Source organism: Glandiceps talaboti, chromosome 3, assembly GCF_964340395.1.
Source record: "Glandiceps talaboti chromosome 3, keGlaTala1.1, whole genome shotgun sequence".
NCBI lineage: Eukaryota > Metazoa > Hemichordata > Enteropneusta > Spengelidae > Glandiceps > Glandiceps talaboti.
Genome location: NC_135551.1, coordinates 18,652,529 through 18,671,390, shown reverse-complemented (window position 1 = coordinate 18,671,390; position 18,862 = coordinate 18,652,529). Strand labels below are relative to the sequence as shown.

The window sequence follows — 18,862 nt, the reverse complement described above, 5'->3', positions numbered from 1 at the left end:
AGTGCGTACTGTTCTATTTTGGTCTATACAATAGCTAGCAATTACAATCTGTCCTACAAAGCTGTGCAGCGTCAGAGAGCATAGACTATCTCTCTCTCTCTGTGCCTCTATCAACTATGCAAAGAATTTTGCGTCGTACAACTGACTGCATACCTATCTGTCTATGGCTGACCCAGAGATACACTATTGACCACTCACTGCACAGCTAGTTAGATATTTGTGCATGTCATGTAAGCCTTAGATAACTGATGTACAAAGTATATAACACTAAGTTTTCAAAAGAATGACTCATAAATACAATCAGTACAAGATGAGATGAGATGAGATAAAAGGATGCTATTGTTACATGTCTTGTCTTCTCTTGTCAGCATCCGATGTGTTCTTTTTAAAGAAATTAAATTATTGTTATTATTATAATTAAACATTTCCGTTAACTTGTCTATACATGTACATGTATGTATCTGTACAAGCGTGAACCACTATGAGTCAGCAATACAAATGTAATCTGTGCTAGGGAGCTTTACCCTACACCTATACCTTACCTAACATAAATCCTACTCCCTAGCTTGACTAAAATGTAAACTGTCAATACATATTAATCAAATAACTATTAGGCCTAATATAAATCATTTGGTTTCGGTTACCCGACTACACCTAGATTTTCACTGTCAACCCTCAACTTGTTTTTTTACGTATTCGAGAAAAAATTAGTAAAATCATGAAAATTGTCATGTATCGCAAGAAGTAGCGGATGTGGAGAAACTGACATCAATTTATAAAGACACTATAAAACTTATCAATAACACAGATACCATATGGAAAACAAGGTAAAACATAATTACCTTAACTAGACACTTACATATGAAAAAAATATATATTAAAAAAAAAAAAAAAAAAAATCTACCTGCCCCACCTTTTCTAAAATTGAGCGTAATCAGAACCACACAAATTTTTTTTTTGTTAGGCCTAACCAGTCACTGGTGCTGATATCATAATTTGTCAAAGATACTAGTCAAAGATACTGTATCTCTTAATCACTGACCATTTTTTTGTGAAGTATGTGTACATAGATTTCATAATCTTTCTATAGTTTGTAGTCAACTTTCAAAGAAATTGCTGAGTCACTGTTAGTCACACTTTTTCCCTGAGAATGTTGACAAATCTTGCAATTACACAATTTTCACCGAAAGCAAAATATGCAACAAATTTCAAATGTTCATCTACAGTAAATAACATTGCTAGTTTTGGAAAAGTCTTACATGTTGTCGACCCAAAGACTGCTGCTAGAACCTGATATTCTGTTACGAAACCTTTTACAACATACTGGAAAAACATACCTATAATTGATCACAACATAAATTTTCAGATTTTGGACCATAGATGATGTTAAGGTCAAAGTTCACCGATTTAATTCACAATGCCATTGCACTAAATGTTACATTGTAACTCCATGAGTAAATTAGAAACTGATAAATTAATTGACATCATATATTTGCACTCTCTGTGGAGAACTTTTCACATAAAACATTGTAACAATTATAGAATAATTTGAATTTTATAAATATTACTTTTGAGATACATTCAGTTCTGTTGCAATATTAAATGTTTGAGAAAAATGTAATTTTAGCCCAGAAATGTGGTACTATCTAGCTGGAAATGAAAACAACTTTGTCAAAACAGCTGGCCATGTCAAGTGCTGGTTTCATCTATTAAAGTTTAAAAAAGGTCAAAACAGGGTCAAAGTGATCACTGACAAGTCGTTTGCCCTTTGCCCAGGTAACCGCAATAACATTGTTGTTATCATCCTAGTCAAGGTACATGTACATGGATACTATGACATTCTGATATCATTCACTACAGACTATAAGTGCAAGGCAAGTATCTATCTATCTATCAACAAGGCCTTGATACCACCCCTGGTCCTGATACAAATGTAACTATGATATCAGAAAGCCAAGTCTCTGGGCTATACTGTCAAGCCAGTATGTCAAGTCAGATAACCAAGTCTCTGGGCTATACTGTCAAACCAGTATATCAAGTCAGATAGCCAAGTCTCTGGGCTATACTGTCAAGCCAGTATGCCAAGTCAGATAGCCAAGTCTCTGGGCTATATTGTCAAGCCAGTATATCAAGTCAGATAGCCAAGTCTCTGGGCTATATTGTCAAGCCAGTATGTCAAGTCAGATAGCCAAGTCTCTGGGCTATACTGTCAAGCCAGTATATCAAGTCAGATAGCCAAGTCTCTGGGCTATACTGTCAAGCCAGTATATCAAGTCAGATAGCCAAGTCTCTGGGCTATATTGTCAAGCCAGTATGTCAAGTCAGATAGCCAAGTCTCTGGGCTATATTGTCAAGCCAGTATATCAAGTCAGATAGCCAAGTCTCTGGGCTATATTGTCAAGCCAGTATATCAAGTCAGATAGCCAAGTCTCTGGGCTATTTAGATACTAGTATTATATACTGTATACATTTATTTACATCTAATTGTCTAACATTGTCTTAGGGTAAACTCCTTGGGGTCTTAATCTCATAAGAGAAAAACTCTTAATTGCAAACAACTGCACCACTGCATTTAGTCTTATGAAAGAACAGTTGTAATGCATGGATTTTTACAAAAATACAGCATTGTGTCATGGCTGTAATTAATTCTTTTGTTACATATTGTGTAATTGCGCTATTGTTTTCGGTTTGTATAACCCCACGTTTCCTTCCCATGCTCACTAACCTTTGATTATGACATCAATTTGTAACTTTCCTTCCACTCATGCACATTTTTTAACCTGTAGATGAAGTTACTTAAGCACTGCCATTGACCAGCAGACAGAGGGACTATAGATAGGGCGTTACACTGAAAATCTGACAACATTGAAAATGAAATTACCAGTATAGCTTTAGATCAATATGTTGAATGGCATACTATCATGATGGCCAATGGTTGGATACACTAATACTTCAACAGAGGGTTTTTTTTTCATTTTAAACATTTTAATATACTAAACTAATTTTTTTATGAGCTATGTACAGTACACTTGCATATCAAAGTTTCTTTTATATAGGTTTAACTACATAGCTACATAGAATCCAGCCATGTGATATTGATATGGGTCATGGAAAAAGAGTGCGGCATATCAGTTGTCTATTAACAAAACTGAGGGTAATGTGAAATTGAAATATTAAGAGTACACACTGAACAGACTTGTAAATAAAAATATTTAAACACTGCAATAATGGCATGATGAAAATTTACACAAAATCTACAATTCAAATTTTGGAAAAATAAATTCAGCATCTATTGTTTTGAATACTCATCTTTGTTCTTTTGTTGTTTCTTTTTACAAAATTAAAAGGGAAAAATATCATAGTATTCATTTTTGAAATTTTTATTTTTTTTAAAAATTTGTTTAAATAAGGTAGTGTAGCTTGGACCCACCCTCGGACTTTCGACAGAGACTTTTTAATATAATGTTACAAAGTTGACAATTCAACATGATTTATTCATAGTGACAGCTTACATTACATTACATTACACAAAGCTGTACTCTGTTCATAGAGCAGACTGAACAGAAAGTAGCCAGGTCATGATGATTTATGCTTAGACTGTCTGTATACAGGCTATGAAAGAGTTAAGTAATTATTTAGAACATTACATTTTGAATCTATCATTTCTACAAAATAATAACAATCTTTTATTTTATACTGGATAGGTTCTTTCTAAGCACATGTGCTTGTCTCCCAAGAAGTCCATGCCATCCATCATGGGTTCATTGTTAATGCAGGGGGGGGGATGGAGACCGAAATGTCTGGAAAACAATGTTGTTGTTGTTGTTGTTGTTGTTGTTGTTGTTGTTGTTGTTGTTTGGTAGTTAACCAAGAACTCCAAAAAGTATGACATTTGTCAGAAATTTAAGAGACTTAGTAAATTTTACTACAACTATCTTAACAATAACAACTCTGAAGTTGAACCTTGTCAGACATTAAATTATTACTCTGTTACAAGTTCATACAACAGTTGCTTTAGCATATGATTGATTTAACTTTAGAGAGAGAGAGAGAGAGAGAGAGAGAGAGAGAGAGAGAGAGAGAGAGAGAGAGAGAGCAAAATAAACAGAATACATGTAAGCAAAAATAGAGAGACTGAGACCCAGTAAGTGATTGAAAACAACTGTAATGAAAATCATGTGATTGGTTTTTTATTGGTATGAACAGACTTGAGATATCTGCAGGAAAGAATTTATAGTATGCAGTATGCAGTCGATAACAAATCCTTGGATAAGAAGGACAACATAAAAATATGATGAAAACAACACCCCTTTCCTTTTCCTTTTCCTTGCTATTTTAAGAAGATTTCAAAAATAGTCAGGTATCACATTATAGGAAATATGAAAATAAGTTGCTGACGGCAAGTTTTGACATATCATTACAAAAAACATTCCTTTACTAGTTACTTGTAGAATAGAAGGCCAACTGATCAACTCCAGGGTAACTATTAAACAAAATCACAAAATCACAAAATCTAACGTACTACATGTATTTTAGGAAAGTGCTAAAATCATCAGATCTCATATTTGACATAGAAAAGTATGACAAAATTGCTGACAGCAATTTTTCACATATCAGTGTTTTATTTAAGGGCGGTAAGTAGGTAAAATCTACCGGGTTCCCACATCATTTTACCGGGGTTCCCCACCTAAACTATGATACATTGCCTGGGAAGCACTACCAGTTTTACCTCTTTCCCCCTTTCTGTTACCGGGGTTCCCAAACCTTCGCAAAAACACTGCATATCATTACCAAAAAGTACGACACACAATTGCTGACAAGTTTTCACATAAAAACATTACAAAAACATTCCGTTACCTGTATTAAAATAGAAGGCCAACTGTACAACTCCAGTTTCCAAGGCAACAACTTGACACACCTAAAGAAGTCTTAAGTTAATACTTTACACTGATACAATACAATGTCAAGTTTGACTTCTACAGCGCGATTTTTTTCTCGTGACAATTATTTAGACATTGTATCAGAATACATCTTGTTTACAATAATGGTATACTATTAAATATTCACTGTATTGATGATCAACTCGTCTTGACAAAGTGTAAAGTATAGGGGTGAAAGGTCACGAATTAATGATCTGTGTCACGTCATGTAATTTACAAGAACAGATACAGTCTGTCCTGTTAAAGCTACTGGCCGTAACTTTTATTTCCTTTGTTTTTATCATCCTTTTATTTCGATTTCAAAGTGTTTTGTAGACTGTCGACAGTCGCTCGCGCCTTTTTTTCCTACGTTTTATCTAAACTCCGATCACCGGCGCAACACTACTATAATCGGCCCTCGATATCAGTTTGCGATTAGACTAGTGTTGCGCCGGATCGGAGTTTAGATAATACGGAGGAAAAAAAAGGCGCGAGCGATTGTCGACAGTCTAAGTGTTTTGTTGCCATTCACATTAAGTTTATTTTATCTCTTTTTACTGTACAACATTAAGAATTAACCTTTTTTTAGTTCTGAATACTATCGTTTATGTTATCTTGTTATTTTAATCTATTTTGGTGATTTTTGGATCTTCTTTTTCTCATAAAGCTGAAATATATCATCATAAACCAAAGTCGCTTTAAATGGCACCGTCCAAGACGCATCGCCAATTTCCCAGTGTGGCGGAAGAAATAATAGCTCTGGTTTGTGAGAATGCTGAAATATATATTTTGATAAGAACTCTTGTTAGTGTCCTATAAAGTGCCTTTGAACATTCTGAGTAATGGATTCAGGCGCTATATAAATTGTTTGATTGATTGATTGATTGATTGATTGATTGATTGATTGATTGATTGATACAATTGAATCTTTAATGCCCGATTACTGAGCTTTTTGTTGATTTGTGATTTTGTTTTCAATTGTTTATTTATTGTGTTGATTTATAAATGATTTAGTTTTCAATTGTTAAATCTATTGTGTTGATTTGTGATTTAGTTTTCAATTGTGAAATCTATTGTGTTGATTTGTGATTTAGTTTTCAATTGTGAAATCTATTGTATTGATTTGTGATTTAGTTTTCAATTGTGAAATCTATTGTATTGTTTTGTAATTTAGTTTTCAATTGTGAAATCTATTGTGTTGATTTGTGATTTAGTTTTCAATTGTGAAATCTATTGTGTTGTTTTGTGATTTAGTTTTCAATTGTTAAATCTATTGTGTTGTTTTGTGATTTAGTTTTCAATTGTGAAATCTATTGTGTTGATTTGTGATTTAGTTTTCAATTGTGAAATCTATTGTGTTGTTTTGTGATTTAGTTTTCAATTGTTAAATCTATTGTGTTGATTTGTGATTTAGTTTTCAATTGTTAAATCTATTGTGTTGTTTTGTAATTTAGTTTTCAATTGTTAAATCTATTGTGTTGTTTTGTGATTTAGTTTTCAATTGTGAAATCTATTGTGTTGTTTTGTGATTTAGTTTTCAATTGTTAAATCTATTGTGTTGATTTGTGATTTAGTTTTCAATTGTTAAATCTATTGTGTTGTTTTGTGATTTAGTTTTCAATTGTTAAATCTATTGTGTTGATTTGTAATTTAGTTTTCAATTGTTAAATCTATTGTGTTGTTTTGTGATTTAGTTTTCAATTGTGAAATCTATTGTGTTGATTTGTGATTTAGTTTTCAATTGTTAAATCTATTGTGTTGTTTTGTGATTTAGTTTTCAATTGTGAAATCTATTGTGTTGATTTGTGATTTAGTTTTCAATTGTTAAATCTATTGTGTTGTTTTGTGATTTAGTTTTCAATTGTGAAATCTATTGTGTTGATTTGTGATTTAGTTTTCAATTGTTAAATCTATTGTGTTGTTTTGTGATTTAGTTTTCAATTGTGAAATCTATTGTGTTGTTTTGTGATTTAGTTTTCAATTGTTAAATCTATTGTGTTGTTTTGTGATTTAGTTTTCAATTGTGAAATCTATTGTGTTGATTTGTGATTTAGTTTTCAATTGTGAAATCTATTGTGTTGTTTTGTGATTTAGTTTTCAATTGTTAAATCTATTGTGTTGTTTTGTGATTTAGTTTTCAATTGTTAAATCTATTGTGTTGATTTGTGATTTAGTTTTCAATTGTTAAATCTATTGTGTTGTTTTGTGATTTACTTTTCAATTGTGAAATCTATTGTGTTGTTTTGTGCATCTTTTGCTATTGTACAAGTACACTCCAGTGAAATCTTTTATTCCTGAACATTGGCCTTTGTGTTGTCTTGTGATTATTGTATTCAAATTATTTCAATAATGTCATTGATTTTTCTCTCTTCAAAGTTCCAAAGTGCTTTTTATTATGCACCTAAACTACAAGTACAATACAATCTTTTGTCACTCAATACAGTAACCTTTCTATTGTATTCTTTATTCCAAGTTCATTTTGTGTTAATAATAAAACCTCATTTAAATTTTAGATTTGAAGTAATATTATAATATTGCAATATTAAACAATGTTACAACTTCAAAGCAATTCATACCTGAGAAAATATGATATCTTATTCATCTCCTCTAGTTGTTTAGCCCATCATAAACTTGTCATTGGAACTCTCTACCTAGCAATCATATAATGTAGTATCAAATAGCCAATGACAACTTGAAGTTCCTCATAATAGTATTCTGCTGACAATAATTAGACGTTATCCCCCCCCCCCCCCATATTTTCCTTTGTTCAGCCAAGGAAAATAATAATGTATGTATGTATGTATGTATGTATGTATGCATGCATGCATGCATGTATGTATGTATGTATGTATGTATGTATGTATGTATGTATGTATGTATGCATGAATGAATGCTTGTAGAGATGGTTGGATCATGGAGGTACACTATAAGGGAGATTATACATCCATTGTTTGATGAATGAGTAATTTGTGCCAGATAGTGCAGGGGCATATGGGTTTTCGTGTGAAATGCATGTTAATTTTATGAAACATATATGGTTACGTTCATTATAGGACCACATATAAAAAAATACATGTTGGCAATTTTTATCTTCAAAATTAGTCTTAGGGGGCTAAAAATAAAATGTGGCCCCAAGACCCTATTCTTAACCATTGGTTAGGCAATGAAAACCCATGAATCCATGTGATTATAGTCAACTTCCATTGATATGGCCTTAGCAACAGCCATTAATGCCAGTATATTTTGCAAAGATAACAACATTTTTGGTTAGTCAGGCCAAAAAAAATATCAAAACATGTATGAAATATGCCTATCAACAAGACCATGTCCATAGCAACAGTCAGAACATTATGTATATTGTAAAGATAACAACAGTAATTGGTAGGTATATATAAGGGCAGCTTTAATTCTGTTTCTCATGACCCAAACGACCCTAAATGTCTTCAATTAGATGAAAAAAATTTAAATCGACGCCCTATATGGCAGGGTTAGGAAAACCATGAGTGAATGAAAATTATTTTTTATCGCTGAAATTTGGGCAAATTCAATAAAACAAACAGTTCAAATGTTCCTTCTGACTTTACTTGCCATTTCTAAGTCATTCAGAATGTTAAAATATGATTATGAATCGAAGTAATTTAGTACATACATTAATGATAACAAAGTGCATGTGTCATAAAGTTTGATAATACCGTATAGCTTGTAATTTTAATGAGTTATTTGCATAATTAGGGATTTTCAGTAATTACGCTAGATCTTAAGAATGCACTCATCCTCTGGTGTTATATGGATGTGTGAGCTGATTAAAAATATGCACTTCTGATCGCAATAGATATTATACTTAATCGATAAAATAGAGAAAATATCACTATACTAGTACATGTATATTTTGGCATGTCATACCTCTCAGTATCGAAACAATAAACAGTTCATGCATATATTCGGTACAGGTAGCCTGTGGGGGTCAGCTATGAAACAGTGATGCGAAGCCCAGGGTTAGTCGAATCTCCACTAAAACTACACCGAGCTGTAAGCCATTAATACACGTACAATTACTGAAATTTAACTAGCAAATTACAATCTACCATCTTTGAAACAAGTGAATATATCCATCGCCCTTTTGTAATAAAACTTGGCGAATCTCATAAGCTTAAGGTGAACAGATTACACTAACCTAGATCGTGGTGGTGTCTGTGGATGGTAGGCTGGTAGCCTGAATGAGAATGAATGGGTACTCTTAGGTAGGTTTTATTTGAGTAGACGTGGTAACAAGGAAAAAAATAGTTGACAAAACAACTACTTGAGTGGTAGACCTGATTATTTTTTTTTCAAAATTATTGTCTAGTATTAAATTGATTTTACTGGCACGACCCAACCTTTACCATACCTGTGACCCACCTAACTACCATCTCTGTCAAGGGGTAGTACGAGACAAAGTGACACTTTTGACTGTTCACAGCCCCCAGGGGAGAGGTCACCGGGGGTGAATTAAGTCAAAGGTGTCACTTCATCTCATACTCACCACATTTACACATCCTCTGCTAAAGATTTACCCCGGTGGAAAGACATGGTCAAATATGACTTTTCGTATAGTGAAACTAACATGGTGGACTCTAGTGAAATTTACAGCGGGTTAAAAATACACCAAACTCAACTTTTACAAAAGAGGATATGAACAATAAGTTCCAAAGCTACGTTTTATTTATTGATGTAGTAACTAATGGATATGCAATATCATGTCTGGTAGCGCAGAATTTTTCTTTCGACAAGGCGTGAAGGAACAGCAATCTGAAGTTTTGCCTTTATTGAAGGCATTCAGTTTACATCTGATATAAACATATTTTTTGATCAATAGCATAGCATCAATTGAATCGTTACTATACAAAGTTATGTATTCGAGTGAATAGACCCAATTATTTTTATTCAAAACTACTGTCTAGTCTCTCACTCACGCCATTATGTCGTATGCATTGTCTACGTTTCTACTAGTGTAGCTATTTGGTTGGAGTTACATGTCAATTCAAGGGAACAACATGAAAAGATGTGTTCTCCGCTGTTACATTTGATTACGTTATTTCATCGAAATTCTAAAATAAAACAGGATAAACAGCATAAAATAAAGATGATAAATTCAGTATCTGAAGAATATCTTTTCTAATATTTCAAAGGAACAATATGAATATATACATATTTAGTTTAGTTATTCAGCGTGAAGGCACTCTTACATTCGATTACGCAACGAACTTTCTCTTGGTCAGTCATGAATAAAGGTTGAAAGTAACAGCAGAGACACATTCTAATGTACCACCCAACCCCAACCACCAACCCACCAGAAAATAGTATCTTAAATCAAATTTTATTGCATTGTTAGCCATCATTCCAAGTTTTTTATTACTCAAATAAAATCTGACATTCAAATCCTCAACATAAACAACATGGAATGTACCCTTCTACATCTTTTGGTAATTCTCATACACAAATAACCTTTATTGTTGGGAATAAGTAGTCACATGCCAACTTGATGACTAAGTCTATCTCATTTTGACACCATTGCAAAGTGGGAAATTAATGAGCCCTCATGAAATGCCTTTAACAACTATTCATTTACTTTTTAACATGATATTTCTACAGAACATAGAATACAGAACAAATAACAAAAACGTTCTAAAGTAGCTGCCATATTGACTTTTTCCATTGCTCTAGAATGTATCTCAATTGATCAAAAGTGGGGGTGAAACATTCTGAAGGTTTCTAAAGGTGTTTTACTGAGTGATGTTTCTTTTCTATCTAATATTTGCAGGAGGTCCAATTTATGTAACTTGTATGCTAATATTGAGGTAAAATTTCAAATTTTGTGTAGACCTAAACTTGGACTCTATATCCTGTGTAGAATGTACCTGTCCAGCATTCAATACTACATGTGTAGATACGTATTAAAACCAGATGCCAGATCTGAAAAGGAATATTTTTAATGTGTGTATGTACACTTGATAACAAGCGACTTCTGTCGTTTAGATTTCAAAATCAGTTCAAGAGATTTCGAAAAGGACCGTACACAAGCGGAGTTGCTAAACTACAAACTCCACGATCACATCTGTTGTAAGTATTCATTGCAGATTTGAATGTCGTGTACTAGTATATGTTTTGTTGTACTGTCATGTGTGTTGGCGATTTTTCGCCCAAAACTCAACATATAATCTATACACTGAAAGTTTATTTTTAGGACCAGACAGACTATTACGTCGCATTATATAAGCTTACACTCAAATGTTATGTTACAACATGACAAACGTTCACAGGCACAGACAAACCGATAAAAGAGTCGCGTGAACCACAGACAAGTACATGTATGTGCATGAACCTACAACAGAGGGGCGTGCCCGGTGTTGTTTTTGTACCAATATTTGTCAGTTTGATAGTGATAAGAAGTAGACTTTTTATTTCGTTCTGATCACAGGCGTTTCTATATAACTCCTGCAATGGTAGTATATGTACAAATATACAGCGTCAAAATCATTTAATGTGTATGTATACATATAACGGGAATATTGATTAACGTTCAGTATATGCAGTTGTCATGGGGAGGGTCATGTTTTACAAAATGGGACAAAGGGGAGGGTCACTTTTTACGAATGGAGAATGGGGGGGGGGGGGAGGGTCATGTTTTTCTTAACAGACCATGTGTGATTTCCTCCGCCCCCTGTAAATACTGAAGGCTCCCTAAACCAACCAGAGTATTCAAAGTAACTGAAATAATTCATGGTTGGCGTACATTTTTGAAAGAATAGCAATCAGCAACATCAAACAATACAGGAAATCAAATAAACCTGAAGCATCATACATAATATGCAAATGATATGCAAATAAATAAGCCAGAATTTATAATATTGTGACTAAAATGCAAAATTATACAACAGTCTACAAGTTTATCGTCAACAGGATGCCCATAAGTACATTTATACAGATATAAAGCAATCGTACAGTTCACATATTTTAATTTGCCATCAATATACAGAAAAACCATGATTTTACATCATTTATGAAATTGCTGCAAAAATTACCCTTAATATTGAAATAAAAATTGCCAACATATATTTTTTAATTGCTCAGATGATGGGGAACACAATGATATATGTTGGCAAAAATTAACATGAATTTCACACGAAACCCAAAAATCTGCCATATGCCCCCGCACTAAGAGAGTTTTTTTTTTTTTTTTGTATAAGCTTATCTGTACTGTCGATCTTGTTGTTTTACTGAAATAAACTAAACTAATTATAAATATGAATCAACCAATAAATCAATAAAAAAATTATGTGGGGTTATTACAGCCATCGCTTCACACAGTGGTGTATATATGACCCCGGATATGAAAGTAACGTGAAATATTCCATTTGCAAAAACACGTACACATGCCGTCGATCAATAACATTAACAAGTGCGGCACTCGGACTTCATGTGCAAGTTGAATATACCGTTATACGGTTCGATAAAATTTATTAAATATTAAAAGTGCAAATACCTTGTATCGCTTCGTCTTCGTCACTTTGCTTCTTTTCGTAATGTGAAATTTATACCAACAAATCAAACTGCTGTTACTAGTGTTAGAGAGGTTGAGCTTTCCAATATAATTGGAAAAACTTGGTCAGTCACCAGTGTTTTGACTGCTGGAAGATTTACGTATGTCCACACACGTTCCGTCTGGAGTACTGGAGTTGGAACGTACGGTATACGGCGATCAAATATTGCATCGATCTAACACGATATCCGATAATCTGTGTCTGTGTTCTCAACGTGGCAGCACGATCACGATTACTGAATATCTATTTCACTTTCTTTGCAGCATGTTTAGCTTGACCTCCTTTCGTGAGTTACTTTTTTCCATTCGTTGCTCATCACATGTACGCAACTAGCATCATGCGTATTTGGCGTGGACCATTCATTCTGCATAGCAGCTTCATATTATTGTTTATGGTAGTTCATTCCATGTTTCATGTAGGGTTGATTTTGGGTTGATGTGAAAGTGTATTTTAAGTTTGGTTTACGCCTCTTGTTTTGTTAGTAAAACAGTAAACTTCACAATGAATAATTCCGTATGGAATAATTTTATTTATTCAGAACGTATGCATTGATAGAGTTGATGATATGGAAATGGATAAGTTTAGTAATATCCACCCTTCTTTCCTGTATATTAATGGTTTGTTCCTACTAAAAATAAACTGTACAGTAGTGTGGTGTATGCATGCAGTAGGCTAACAAAACATTGAGGTGGAAAGAATAAATGACCCAAGGTCAACGTCATAGATATTATACAATTTTCACGTGTTCGTGTATTTATTTCCTTTGTCATTGGCAATAACCTTAAATATCAAAGTTGCACATTGTTTCTTTCGAGTTTGGTGATTTCGATCGATACACGAGATGGCAGCGTGTGAATAGCTGTGAACTAAATACATATTATTATCAGATGTATGATGGGGAAGTCCCAATGTTCCACGATATACCTGTGTTTTTCTTTCATGCCCCAATTTTTTTGTTATGTATACGATATAGCGGACATTTGATGAGCGGTGTTGCTTTTTGAACCCAGACTGTGTGTTAACAGTCAACGTCTCCTCTCCTACACAAAATAATCACGACCATGCCTTATTTCGCGCCATTATAGAGTAATCACAGGCCGTTACCACATGTACCACGAGATTCATTGACATTTTACACGGTCTTGATCACGCGTCGTTCATGACTGATAGGTACACGATTGGCCAATCATGACCGAGCCCTGTACATTAATATTTATGTAGGTACTACTGACCAATCAAGATTGTTATGCTAATCAACCCTTACATGACGCATGCATGCAGGAAAGAAGTGAAAGTATGCTAATCTTTACTACAGAGAACTGTGAGACATCATGTACATATCATAATAGAAATACATTTTGTAGAGGAGGCTGTGTCGATCCTCTGCTCTGAGTTAGTACGAAATATCGTTGAATTTTCACCGAAGTGTACAGAGACGCAGAGACGTAAACCCATCTTTGCTTCAACAGTTCAAGATTATATAAAGAAGGTTCATTCATTCCCTGACAACAGTGTGAACAGTTGTATTGTACAAGGACAAAAGTGAGAAAAGCGTGGTGTATACCTATGTAATAACGTTGTCCGCCAAAAAAAACTGACGCTTTCTGCAAGATACGTTTACTGACATTTTTACTTCGTGAACTGTAACCGTTATTTTTCTCAGACTGAGCGACTGTGCTGTTCTGTTTCCAGCAGCAAGTGTAACTGCGTGCAAGAGATCCCTCCCGATCTATATCGTCACTAAAACACATCTGCATCTTAATTTTTTGAGAGAACGCATTTTTAAGTGGTAACATGTGTGACGACAATATGAATATCAACAAGGAGATTGCAACCCTGCTCAATCTACCCAACAGTCCGTTTGAAGCAGTCTTACCAAGCCCTGATGGTGACGAACACGTCTGGCCCGAACTGAAAACCTTGCGACGACAACGGGGAGATCAAGTTCATGTCAAAGGACATTTCCGGCGGGTCGAGAATGTCGTCTGGCGAGAATGGTTCGTACGAAGCATTTCCCCTCCTAGCCCAAGCTCACCGACTGAGAAGGAAAACTCGTTCCAAAATAAAACCAAAATTATCGTACATGGTAAAGATGCTGGTGATATTCCTGCAGAATACGAGACCTTCCCACCTAAGAGACACGAAATGCTAGCAATCGGTAAGATATTTATTATTTTATATAAATGGGTAATTTTTCATAGCCGATTTTTTTTTATTACCATGTTGTCTCCAAGTTTACGTCACGGTGAAAAAAATACACTATCAGACACACCTAAAGATCGTACAAGATATAATTTCATGACGATGTGTCATCGTAGTATCATTTGACCGTGCCTCATGACCTGCTATCATATCTAAGATTGTAAATATTTACCTCCGGTTGTTCTTGTAGATTAAAATCTGAATGCAAACAGGTGTTGTCCGTACGTACATTGATAGTATTTACTGTGAAATTCCTCTTATGATATAATATTTGTATAGCATTTACTTAATATTTTTCGTTACACTCTAGATAGAAAAAAAATAATTCATACATTTAATTACGGATCTGAGACTTTACACCTTTCCTTATTTTGTTTATTTTTTTTTACAGGAACCCATATCGATACGAGAATTACCCCAGGGTTCTTCTACAAAGTTCGAATCAACGGTTCCGAGAAATACCAGTTCAAGGGAAACGCATTGCGACTGCAGAGTATTGGTAAAGGATACGGTAAACGTTTTACATTCGCTAGCAAGTGTTTGAACGCTAATAAAAACTATTTCTGGTCGGACAGTCACAATGAAGGATATGCCTTCAGTATTCAAGTTGTCTTCAACCATGAGGAATTCGGAATCTACGACGCCCAGCAGCGACACATCGGCCGTGCTGTCGTGGAGTTCGTGAGCGATGCTCAGAATGAAATTGAGCATGTTGAGAAGGACGGTGCTTTCGAAAAAACTGTTCGTGTGACAATGAGATGTAATGTCGATATCAAATGTGGCCCTCACGGCATGGTTTCTCTAATTAGTAACGAGACTTTGAGCTTAGAAGGAAAAGCCATAGTTATCAAGGCACAAAAGAGTGCTAAAGCCGTAACAAAGTGCATCGAAGATGTGGAAATTCCACCCTTGGGAAGGTGCACCTTGCGTTCCGACGAATGAAGACGAGAGAAACTTTCGGGTGGTTCTGTCTGCTGCTTTCACCCAACTGGCAATGTTACGAAATCACTCATTACACTCATTGCAAAATATGAACGAGTTTGGTTGTGCCGCCAGGGTGACAACAGCAAACAGAAGAGCCGTCTGCATTCACAGGCCGACCGTGGTCGATCCCGGTTTGACATTACTTTTTTCCAAGACAGCTTGACTCTAGAGTGCATGAGCGTACAGCTAGCAAAGCACATCAAAAACCCAAAAGTATAAAATACTTCAGTTTGAAGCCTTACAAATGTAAATACATGTATATTGTTCATAGCAAACGTTTTATGTAAGTAACTGCCAGTTGTGTTACTTTAATATTTATAATAATATAATCCCCAATATGAAAAATTCTATATAATATCAAACTTACCCCTTTGATCAGTATTTTCATCAAATGTAAATATTAATTAAGTTTGTGTAATTCTTGAGCTAAAAGTTCCCGTCATGTTCAAGTTTTGCCTTTGGAATGCGAAAAAACATTGCCCTACATGCAGACTTGGCATTTCTACATTTACAAGAGCTTTTGAAGTTACTTGCTTTGTATTTCAAGTTGCATGCAATTTCCATCACCTAACTTACCAAATAAAGTTGGTTTATTGCAATAAGTTACCACTGATGACCAAACTAGTATATGTTGAGTCTCAGAATTAGTGATAAGTTTGATCTTTACAATGTTCTTCTTTTTTTTCTTCAAAAGTTGGCATAAGATAACTTTTTCACGATCGGCCATGCTGCATCTAGTCTGGCTTTTGGCTTGATGAACGACTCTGCAACGTCGTCCGAGTCACGTAGGTACAGTTTCATCACTGCTGATAGACAACGTTGCATAGTCGGACATTACGTCGGAAAGCAGGCAAAGTAAAAGTTGCGTTTTTAGAGTTATACATGACATTTGTATACGTTGTTTAACTTTGTGTAATGAAACGGATGATGATGTTGTAAGTTAGATTAACTTCAGTGTCAACAGCTCACTTTAATACCAGGTATACATGGTTCAATTATTGTGACTGTTGCACTTTGCTGCAATGACCAATGCATATAATGTAAAAAAGGATTATTTTGTTCGTTTATTTTATGAAATAAAATGCGTAAAAAGAGCGGTATAAAAGTGTGTGTATGTGTCTGTTTATTTTTGTTGATATGTGTAGTAATTTTGTATATATTAACAACCATCTCCTGCCATCCCGGTAAAATGTAGAACGCACTTATACTGCAGTGACATTGCATGCATCAACGCAAGGCATATACACCCTATTTTTATATGCGATCTTCGCTAAATATGAGAAAGAAAATTGCACATGAAAAAAAAAACCACCTGACGACCATACATGAGTTATGAAACACTACCGAAGAAAGGACGTCACTTTTTCCATCATATAAGGCCCGGAAATTCCCTCCACCCCGTTCACCTTTTAACCTGTTCACGAGGTAGAATGTTTCCCTTTCGAATTCATATCATCTCCAGCATTCGTGATCATAGTCACGTGATATGTTACGCTTTGGCTCATGTTCGACCTATCAACATAACGCCGAGTCATTAGAAAACATTGGAAATCACTGAAAATGATCAGCTTATCCATTTTCGTTCTTAAACGGAGATAAAGTCGTTTTAAAACTTAAAAAGAAAGTTCCTGTATTCAACACATACGACATTTCCATACTTTTTGCGCAACTTTGCAAAAAATTTCACTCGTCGGGTTTGTGCATGTGAGCAAAACGTGATCGAGGACATTTTTGTATTTGTTCGGTAACACGTGTGTACGCCGATGTTTTGCACTTTGTAATACTAATAACAATGGGGTTTTTTTTCTAAAAGATACAGCCTACTCGTAATTTTCGCAATAATATTTTTCTGAAACTGCCATCAAGTTCTTAGTAGCTAACTATCGGGAAAGAATAAAAAAAGGTAATATTTTTCATTACATCATGCTAGAGGATTTAATTATACGCATCGAGTATAGACAGCGAGTGAGCATGAGGTGAAGGCGTGATACTCGAACCAACATACATGTGAATGATATTAAGTACAAAAGTAAAGCCTATATATACATTTCGACAAAGTTCCTGAAATTCCACGCATCACTTTGAAAGACATTGGCGAATGAATATTGGATAAAATTAAGAAAGACACTTTCACTAAAGTTATTCGTTCTAGTTTCATGAAAATCAACGTACGTATAGATTAAATCACACATGTTCTATTTTCACCGCACTTTGCCATCAATAAATTTAGTTCATCGAAAGGTGATAGCGACGACAATACATCACTGTCTTGTTGAAGTTTTGCTGAATGTGAAATTTGTATAAAGACAAACTTTCAAACCATAAGCTTACTTAAACAGTCAAAAAAGCTACGAGTTTGATTGTAATTTTTTTCGCTAGTCTAGCTATCTTCACGCTCTGAGTCGAAATAAGCTTAGCCTGAATGCTGGTTTTTCCCCCGTTATCTCACGGTTTTATTTTGGTTGATGACTCTTTGCAGTACTATCATATTTTCAAAATATATACAAAAATTCTACATAATATGGACTTTATAACAGAAATATATCACACCAAAACAAGCTGTTATCCGTCCAAATTTGAGAGTTTTTCGGAACGCATATATAAGCTTATTACAGTCCAAAGTTACAATTCTAAGCGATATATGTGGGTGATATTTCCATCCAAAATCATTGGTGTGTGTGTGTGTGTGTGTGTGTGTGTGTATGTGTGTGTGTGTGTGTGTGTGTGTGCGTGCGTGCGCGCGTGCATGTGCGTGCGGTACGTGCGTGCGTGCATCTTTAATATTAGCTATGCAGAGTTCAACCTGAGGTGCAATCGGGATAATAACTCAGGCTTGGGGTCTATAAGAAAGTCAGAGGCCTTGGCAGGATTAGGGTTACGTCATTTTTGTTAGTGAGACATTTTGTTCTCCTGACCTAGTCCTGCTTGCATACGGAGTAATCCGGGACTCGATTCTGACAATTGTCCCTCCTATTTCTCCAAGTCAGTAATATAGACTCGTGCACCGTCTGTAAGCAGGACTACGTACTCCTGACCATGCTTGAAAAATCTAATGAAGCGAAAATCGATTTTTATCGTGGCTGTAAAATTTAACCACTGTGACAGTAGATTCACAAGAATGAACAAATTAAGGATATCATGATCATGAAATAAGGCAGGTTTTAATATCAGAAATGT

At 34.7% G+C, this 18,862-nt stretch overlaps 2 protein-coding genes across 2 annotated transcripts in view; one reads left to right on the top strand and one right to left on the bottom strand.

Moving 5' to 3' along the window:
* The window catches only part of LOC144453955 (uncharacterized), a 65,223-nt gene extending 52,461 nt beyond the window's left edge, over positions 1 to 12,762 (bottom strand). Inside the window, exon 1 of the mRNA XM_078145328.1 lies at positions 12,442 to 12,762. The gene's annotated coding sequence lies outside the window, so the exon portion shown is untranslated. The remainder of the gene's footprint in view (positions 1 to 12,441) is intronic.
* Positions 12,763 to 13,843: 1,081 nt separating this feature from the next.
* LOC144432674 (uncharacterized) lies at positions 13,844 to 16,777 on the top strand. Its single transcript, XM_078120938.1, has 2 exons — positions 13,844 to 14,657; positions 15,093 to 16,777. The coding sequence occupies exons 1-2, from the start codon at positions 14,294 to 14,296 to the stop codon at positions 15,641 to 15,643; spliced, it is 915 nt and encodes a 304-aa protein (XP_077977064.1). The 5' UTR covers positions 13,844 to 14,293; the 3' UTR covers positions 15,644 to 16,777.
* The last annotated feature ends 2,085 nt before the right edge of the window (positions 16,778 to 18,862 follow it).

What these genes read in the sequence shown, in the direction of transcription:
- LOC144432674 (XM_078120938.1), top strand. Translation starts at nt 14,294, where the DNA reads ATGTGTGACGACAATATGAATATCAACAAGGAGATTGCAACCCTGCTC. An exon ending in ACACGAAATGCTAGCAATCG is followed by an intron (nt 14,658 to 15,092) that starts GTAAGATATTTA and finishes TTTTTTTTACAG; the next exon opens with GAACCCATATCGATACGAGA.